Genomic DNA, 7,964 nt, shown 5'->3' with positions numbered 1-7,964 from the left:
TGTATGGAAAATGTAAAACGGCTATAACTTTTGCATACGATGTCGGGAAAAAATGTATAATATATCAAAATGTTCAGAACGAAAATCCGCATCCGATGGAGACTGCCTATGGCCTGTTAGAAATTTTTTAGAATCCTCAAATTCTAAAAGGGAAAAAAGTTATGCTCAAATTTCAGTTTTTTTTTGAATTTTTGTTAAATCTGGTCAAACTATGGTCAAACTACTTATTCAAGAAGTATTAGTGTTACTAAATAATTATTCAAGAATATTAGTGTTACTAAATAATTATTTCAATTTTTTTAAATTTTGGTCAACTATGGTCAAACTGTGGTCAAACTGTGGTCAAACTACTTATTCAAGAAATATTAGTGTTACTAAATAATTATTGATTTTTAGAACAATAGTTTCACACTCAAACAGTGAAATGTGTGACTTCATGCTCAAGCTAAATTCCTGAGGGTTAATAGGATTGCCATCTTACTATTGTCAGGAAAACAACAAGTGCAGACTTGGAAACGAGGGAGAATAGAACCCGGAAGTTAAGCGTGCTCAGGCTGGAGTAGTGAGAGGATGGGTGACCGTTCAGGAAGTTAGATGATTTGGAATGATGAGGAGTGATTAGAGATTAAAGGTTAAATTGAGGAGTGATGAGGGGTGATTAGAGATTAGAGGTTAAAATAATTCGGAAATTTGAAATTCAAAAAAAATTAAAAAAAATTTCAAAAAAAAATCATAAAATATCCTTTAGTACCAATTGGTGTTACCAATCGGGACTAAAGGTGGACCTCCAGGCAACGGCCACGTGGAGGGCCTTTAGTCCCGGTTCCAGTTAGAACCGGGACTAAAGGGGAGGCTTTAGTACCGGGACTAAAGGCCCTTTTTCTACTAGTGCTGGTTCAAGGAACGAGCTGCTTCATCAGATCTTGGTGCTACGCATAGTAGTCAATAGAAAAAAGTTGTGGGAAACCAAGGTTCCGGGAGCGATAATATTTGCATGGAGGGTTCCTCGAAGCTCAGTTCCTCCAGATACGTCAAGTGCAAGAGGAATACGGTGTTTTGGCAAAAAAAAAGGAGGGATATTGTGGGCCCAGACATTTATGTGATATGTAACGGGGAAGAAGATACATGCGTGGAACACGTGATTTGCAACCCGAACTATATTAAAAAAAGGTACATCACATCATTTCTTTATGAAAAGGAGGTTGAACCTCGGCCTCTGTATCGAGTGATGCACACTATCATTTTCATTATATTATTCAATATATAATGTCTGGTGGTTATGATCAAGGCCGCTTACCCTGGCTTTTCCCCTACACACATCTGTCGGTGCAGAAAACCGTCAGATTTCTCGGTAGGGTACCTTGCGTAGTTGGAAGTCATAGACCAGAGGTCACACGGGTTTTTTTACCCACGTTCAGGCCTCCATGATGGAGTAGTACCCTACATTCTGGTGGTTGTTTATTGATGGTGTGTATACCACGTGCGAGGGGTTAGAGAGAGATGTATGAGTCTATATATCCATAGTTATTTCTATGGGAATAGATGGGAGTGAGAGTCCACTAGCCCCCCTTATATACACGGTGGGGCCTAGGGTTTCTCAATGGGAGGTGCGATCTAGGTCACCGCCGTGATCATCTTTGCGACCAAGATGATCCAGAGATATATATATCCCTTCCTCCGGGCTCCCTTCTGTCGTTGGGTATATGGTTGGCCTTGTGGGCCTACCGTCAGGCTCCTTGCTGGCGAGCCACCCCCACTGTATGACCCCATTAGTAGCCCTTGAGCGCGTCGGATGTTGCAGAACTTGGTCTTCGAGATTTTCGGTCGGCCCTTCCCTTCATAGTGCTCGGTCTTCAATATGCCCTTCGGGGAGTCCGGCCGCTAGCGAGGCCCTGTGACGGGCAACCTGTGGCGAGGGGTTTGTTGTTAGGCTTCCTAAGGATCGAAGCATCGCAGATGAGTCCTTCCAACTTAGCCGATGCCTTTTGGGAAGCCATTGGGTGGACTCCGCTGATGGTGCTTCATCATGATGATAACTCTGGAATTCGCGTGCTCGTGCTTCGCGGAGCGGGAAACCGCAGGAGACGTGGAGCACGGGCTAGTTTGGATCGATCCCTGGGCGTTGTGCCTGGCAAAAAGTCCAGCCTGGGAGCAGCCTGGATATCTGTCCATTTTTGCCTGGTCAGGCACGCCTGGGTAGATGGTGTTTGGCTGAGGACATGGCCTGAAGAAAGTGTTACACAGATGATGTGTACTAGTATCTGACAACTGTACTGAAAATCGCTTTATTTGACCCAAGCAGCTGTGGTTACTGAACCCAGGCGTCCGGTTTCAATTGCCTGGGCCAGGCTAAGCAAGGCCAGCAACTTTTCACCAGGCTAGCACCTTTTTCTTCATCAGGATACAAACCAAACAATGTGCAGGCAAGTTCCAGGATGGCTTCAGGCCAGGCATGTTCGGACGAGGACACGAACAAAACACGCCACACGTGTCACATCGTGATGTCCGCCCGTTTGGTTTCAGGACGGCTTATAAGAAGGAAAAATTGCCTCGTCTTCTCCATTTCAACCCTCCGCCTCTGGTTTCTTTGCTTGTGCCGCCGTCGCCAGTTTCTCGCGATTCACCCACGCAATCCTTGATCCTTTAGCGCCGCCGTTATCATGGGCAAGACCAATAGGAAGGAGAGAGCTCGTGCCTCGAGCCAAGATCCGCCCACCGCCATGACAAAGAAGAAGCGGAAGAGAGCTGCCACCGGAGAAGGGAAGAAGCTGCCACTGTGTACTAATTGGTATTTTTCCCAGATGAAGCTCCAAAACGCAGCCATAGAAAGGAGAGTGATAGATGCAATGTTTGTATTTTTATGAAGAAAGACCTAGTAAATGCACTAGTCCACTGCTTACTTGCAAAAATATTTTGGGATGAAGCTCAAAGTTGGTTCAGTTTCAAGCTAGCAAGACTGCATCCTAACACGTGTGGGCTCGCAATGTTTTAATATGTGATCCCCGGTCAGATCGGGTGACGGGGTGAGAGCAAAATATTTCTATGTTATGTGGGCGCTATGGAGGTCAAGGGATAGATGTGGACAAGATCAAGAGAAGTTGGAACCAGATGCATCTGTAAGAAGGATCAAAGAAGACCTGCTGCTTCTGGACATACCGAAGCAGCAGGGGAATGTGTTACCCGAACATGGTTGGAGCACGCTCATGCGCCTTCCTTAAAGATCAATGTAGATGGTGCTATTAGTCACGGTTCTGAGGAGGGACTGGCTGTGTTCCTTGCTCATCGAGAGGCTTGCTGGGTGGTTGGAGCAAACCACATGCAGGGGTGACTGATCCCCTCATCATAGAGACATTGTCACTTCAAGAAGGTGTTCTTTTTGCAAATCTGAGAGATCAACTCATGTCATAATGGAGACCGACTGTTTAGCTTTGGTCAACCTTTGGAATTCTCGCCACAATGAACCCTCTGTTGTGGCACCCAGCCTTGCTGAAAATCAGGGAGCTAACTTTACGTTGTACCCACTTTGTAATTCAACATGTAACTAGATCCGCAAATTTACCGGCCCATCTTTGTGCAAAGCATTTTGGACACTGATTCACAGCTTCCGTTCCTGCAGCACCCTCTTGGTTGACTGTCCTAGGAACGCTTTTGTTGAATAAAAGGCAAAAGCTCTAAAGGTTTCACGCAAGAAAAATGATTTTTTTTCTCAGTTCATATAGCAACAGCCCTTTTGCTGTCATGCAGTAATATACGTTTGGTTGGCTGAAAACAAGAATTCCAGGGAGAAACCCCATTGTAGAAGATAGTGCTACGGAACCCATTTTTTATTGCTGCAACTTCCATTACAACTTGCAACTACAGAAACAAACGCACCGACATTTTCACAGCACTTTACATACTGTTGTAGCTGATTTCAAACGTCATATAACCAAATCGATCGAGTTGCTATGCTTTTGTCTACATTTACTTTGGTGTCAGGATGTACATCTTGCAGTCATGAGGCGCCACTGATGCAGATAGCTGCCCCTGAGCGGAGAATGACGAGTGCTGTGCCACAAGACGGAAGTTTTTGTGATGATGAAACACTGGAATGTGTAGTGGATTGTCAAGGATAAGCACTGAGTTCTGAAGAAAGCAAGCTTACCGCCCATAGATCGCGAGCGGTGACAGCCGCGGATACCGGAAGCCCGACTTTTGACCAGTGTGTGGTGATGGTTGCTTGGTGCCCCTGCCTATTCCATAGAACCACCACCTTTCTGTTGCCGCTGAGTGGTCCGGCCCAAACCTAGAAAATTATCTCCCCAGTTTCAGTTTCAGAAATCTCATCATGGAAGCCACTACTAAGATATTTGAATTGAGCAATACCTCCAAACCACCATCGGATTGCACCTTCTTTCCCTGCACGCCAAGTCTATCTGTTCATACAACTGTAATATGAGTACACTGAAAATCCCATATGAAGAAGGTATCATGCGCAAATACGTGTAAGAGAATGCTTGCCTTGGTTGACAGCGATGACCTCCGTATTGCTGATTATGTTCTTTGTCTGCGGGCTCATCGAGCGCACGTCGCACCCAAGAAGAAGAGGAGCCTACACAACTCAGAGGCAGGTTGCGGTGAGGAAATGCAGAATTCCTTTTTGAGAATCGAAACAACAGTACTCATACATGGGACAAAATGGGTAATACCTTTGCAAGTGCCCAGATGCTGAAGTGCGAGCGGTACTCAGCTTCAGACATCCCGCCATTTCCAACTTCAAGCATATCAGGATCTGATATCGGAGGAGAACATTGTCTATCGATCAGTTCCAAGCTAACAAATCGTTAGGCAATCAACAATAATACTGGGACAGATTCCTCTGAAACACTTACCGTTCCATCCACCAGGTCCAGCGTAGGAGGCCCATCTGTCATTCTGGTCTGCGCGTGATGTCATGCTGAAGTAAAAAGATAACAATGATCAGTCCTGCTAATTCTAGTATAGCTGTACTTGACCAAAATCCCTGAGTTGATCAATTAGGCAGCACCTGTCCCAGTTGTCAGCAATGTCGCCGGTTGTCCTCCAACTATTACCACCCATGCCACGTGCCCATGTAGCAGGGTTTTCGACTCCCCTAAACAGCAAAAACGCAGAAGAGTGAATGACCAATGCTTGACGTTTATCCTTTCCATCCTAAAATGTTATGACAAGCAGACTCACCATTCGCAGAGTGAGAAGAAGATGTTCTTCCCGTATTTCTTCATGGCGTTGCTCATCCTAGTGTATCTGCATCAACCATGGCAAATTACTTCACAAACTAAGACATAAGAAACATTGCACTGTTCATGCCGCACGCAGTTCTAGGTATTGTCTCCGTACCTTTCCTTGACGTTCCTGCCAGCATCGTTGCAGTTGTCGTACTTCAGATAATCAACTCCCTGGAGACAAGAAGGCAAGAATTACAAGAACATCAGGGTTTCTGGTGTCAGTGTTGGTTTGGCATGAGCCATCAGGTAAGTAATTATATATAAGGGGTAATACCCAAGACGCAAACGTCTTGACATCTTGCTCTTCGTGATCGAGTGATCCTGGCATTTTGTTACTGCATGTTTGTGTCCTGCAATACATGCATGGTGCCAGTTAGTTTAGTGCATTGCCATTTTATCATATTTACAAATTCTAGTTTTCTTGGGCCAATGAAGAGTTTAGTTGCTACACTGTAAGAACAAATTAGTGTTACTTTTATGATGAATTGGATAGCTAGCATACCCAGCATCACTGTAGATGCCGAGCTTCAACCCTTTCGCGTGCACATAATCTGCAAGCGCCTTGATGCCAGAGGGGAATGTTCTTTTATTTGGAACCATGTTACCCTGAGAAATCATGATACCACGTTATCAGTACTCACAGAAATAAAATAAAAATGGTATACATATAACTAATCTTCTGGTTCTAAAACGTTTAATATTATCTTCAAACTAGTATGGACAAGCAATTGTTTTTTACTAATGTTTAGATGGATTTGTTGAATTGTATTAAAAACATAATTCTGCAATACGTTGCACTATACTGAAAATGATAGGGATGGTTAGAAATGCTCAAGTTTATCTCCTTACCTGGTAATCCCTGTTTAATTCTGCCCAGCAATCATCTGAAACAAGAGATGGAAAACATATTTGAGTAAACAATATTCTGCTAAAAATATTCTAGTACTTGTGTCCAACATGTCATGGGAAATATGGTCCAGAGAGCAATCCATACCGATGTTAACATATTTGTAGCCCAATTTCGCCAAACCAGTGTTGATTAATGCATCAGCTGAAGGAAAGCACCGCAAAATTAGCTAGTGATTGGGCCGAATGTGCATTGAAGAAGTGAAAGGGAGGTTCAGAATTGCAGGTATAAGGAGATCCATATACAGGCAAGATATAGGATTTGAGGCTTGAAACGGGGGGTTGGGTTCAACTGTTTGGAGATGGTTGCACAGGCGTTATTCAACCGGTTTGGCTAGCATGTCACTAATAGATTACATTATTAAGTTATGTAATCTTTCTATTATACACACCGGTTGTGATGTTTTCTTTTAGTTTTTGCTGTGTTAGTTGAGACAATCTACTTTTGAGACCTTTTTTATTTAATAAAGATAGATGTGTGCATCCTGATGATGCAGAGGCCGGGGTTTTCCCGTTTTGAAAACAAAGTGGTACAAGGAAGGAAGGAGGCGGTGTCCAGGCCTTACCTGTCTCCCTGATGACTCCCTCGCTGATCCCGCAGTAGAAGTGGTTCCAGCTGTTCCACCTAATACACGAAATGTTTCATCATGAGTCAGGATCAGATCAGATTAAACTGGAGTAGAATAGAAAATGGCGACCTATGACGAAGTATAGCTGTATAGGTCAAAAGGAAAATCACGACTCATGGCGAGGCTCGTCTTCAGAAAAAAATGGCTGTTTTCTTTTGCTTTCAAGATCACTGTAGATTTTGCATTATTGATGAAGTCACTCATCGATATAGTAATGAACACTGAACACTGCTGAATCAATGAGTTAATATAAACACTAGCAGCCAGCTGTTTAGTAACCATTGGGTAGGGGAATAGGAGTTTGCACAAGGGAACTTATATCAGGATTAGACATGGAAATTAGATTTTTACTCCTATTTCTTTGTTTGGTATAAGTTGAGAATTAGTTGAGGTTGAGCTCTACCCACGAATTAACAGGGTATCCCATAGGAACAGAATGGTGGGAATTGTCCCTCTCAACTCCCATTTGTCCTTCCGAATTAAATTCACATTTCTTCTAATTAATCGACCAATAGATTTTAAATCTCCTCACCCCTCAACTCCCATTCCCCGCCTCTAAATCCCACAAACGAAACACGTTGTAGATCTATGCAAACTCTGGAGTGGACACATGTTGGTTCCAATATAAATGCTGGGAAAGGAAAATAATCTTTAGATCTATGACTGGACGAGGGAAGCAGAAAATACAAAGAGGAGACAAGAGCAGTTGGATGGCAGCATGAATGTACCCCATCTGCGGGGTCCTGCCGAGGCCGTTCTTGACGCGGAGCTCGCCCAACGTTGCGTTCCGGGCCGCATCCACGGGCAATCTGGCTCCTCCCCCCGCCACCACCGCGACGAGCAGCACGAGCAACAACGACGGGCTCGAGGCGTGCACCATGGCTACCTAGCTGCTTTGCTTCTGGTGCCGAGTGAGCCGAGGAGGTGGGGTGGGTGGGGTTGGTACTGGTGGTGCCGGCGAGTGACTGTTGGAGATGCGTATGACGGGGGCCTTTATATAGGGCCGCGCGCAGGGGAGTGCGGGACCGCAGCTTTCAAGAAATTAATGTAGTACCATTTATTTTCTTCTGATTTTATTTTGATTTTTTGTTGTTCTGTCCATACACTCCCGTGGCTAGACTTGTGTCACCGGGTTTGCCTCCACTGGGTTCGTCAATGAGAGCATCTACAAGATCTTTTCTTT

General features: G+C 44.4%; 1 protein-coding gene across 1 annotated transcript; it reads right to left on the bottom strand.

Annotated features, from left to right (window-relative positions):
• Nucleotides 1-3,775: 3,775 nt before the first annotated feature.
• Nucleotides 3,776-7,737, bottom strand: LOC125529305 (alpha-galactosidase-like). Its single transcript, XM_048693720.1, has 15 exons — nucleotides 7,510-7,737; nucleotides 6,719-6,777; nucleotides 6,241-6,297; nucleotides 6,096-6,130; nucleotides 5,749-5,852; nucleotides 5,521-5,596; nucleotides 5,359-5,417; nucleotides 5,200-5,265; nucleotides 5,027-5,113; nucleotides 4,872-4,936; nucleotides 4,689-4,771; nucleotides 4,501-4,591; nucleotides 4,366-4,415; nucleotides 4,145-4,285; nucleotides 3,776-4,047 (listed from the first exon to the last, which is right to left on the bottom strand). Exons 1-15 carry the CDS (start codon nucleotides 7,659-7,661, stop codon nucleotides 3,964-3,966), a joined length of 1,209 nt encoding a protein of 402 aa, XP_048549677.1. The 5' UTR covers nucleotides 7,662-7,737; the 3' UTR covers nucleotides 3,776-3,963.
• Between the last annotated feature and the right edge of the window lie 227 nt (nucleotides 7,738-7,964).

This window comes from Triticum urartu, unplaced genomic scaffold, assembly GCF_003073215.2.
Source record: "Triticum urartu cultivar G1812 unplaced genomic scaffold, Tu2.1 TuUngrouped_contig_5502, whole genome shotgun sequence".
Taxonomy (NCBI): Eukaryota; Viridiplantae; Streptophyta; class Magnoliopsida; order Poales; family Poaceae; genus Triticum; species Triticum urartu.
This window is presented reverse-complemented; position numbering and strand designations above follow the sequence as displayed.

Bases quoted from the DNA above. Each gene is read 5' to 3' on its own strand.
- LOC125529305 (XM_048693720.1), bottom strand. From the start codon at position 7,661: ATGGTGCACGCCTCGAGCCCGTCGTTGTTGCTCGTGCTGCTCGTCGCG. The intron at 4,772-4,871 runs GTAAGTGTTTCA...CTCCGATATCAG, and splicing joins TGGACCTGGTGGATGGAACG to ATCCTGATATGCTTGAAGTT. The intron at 4,592-4,688 runs GTATTACCCATT...TGAGTTGTGTAG, and splicing joins GCATCTGGGCACTTGCAAAG to GCTCCTCTTCTTCTTGGGTG.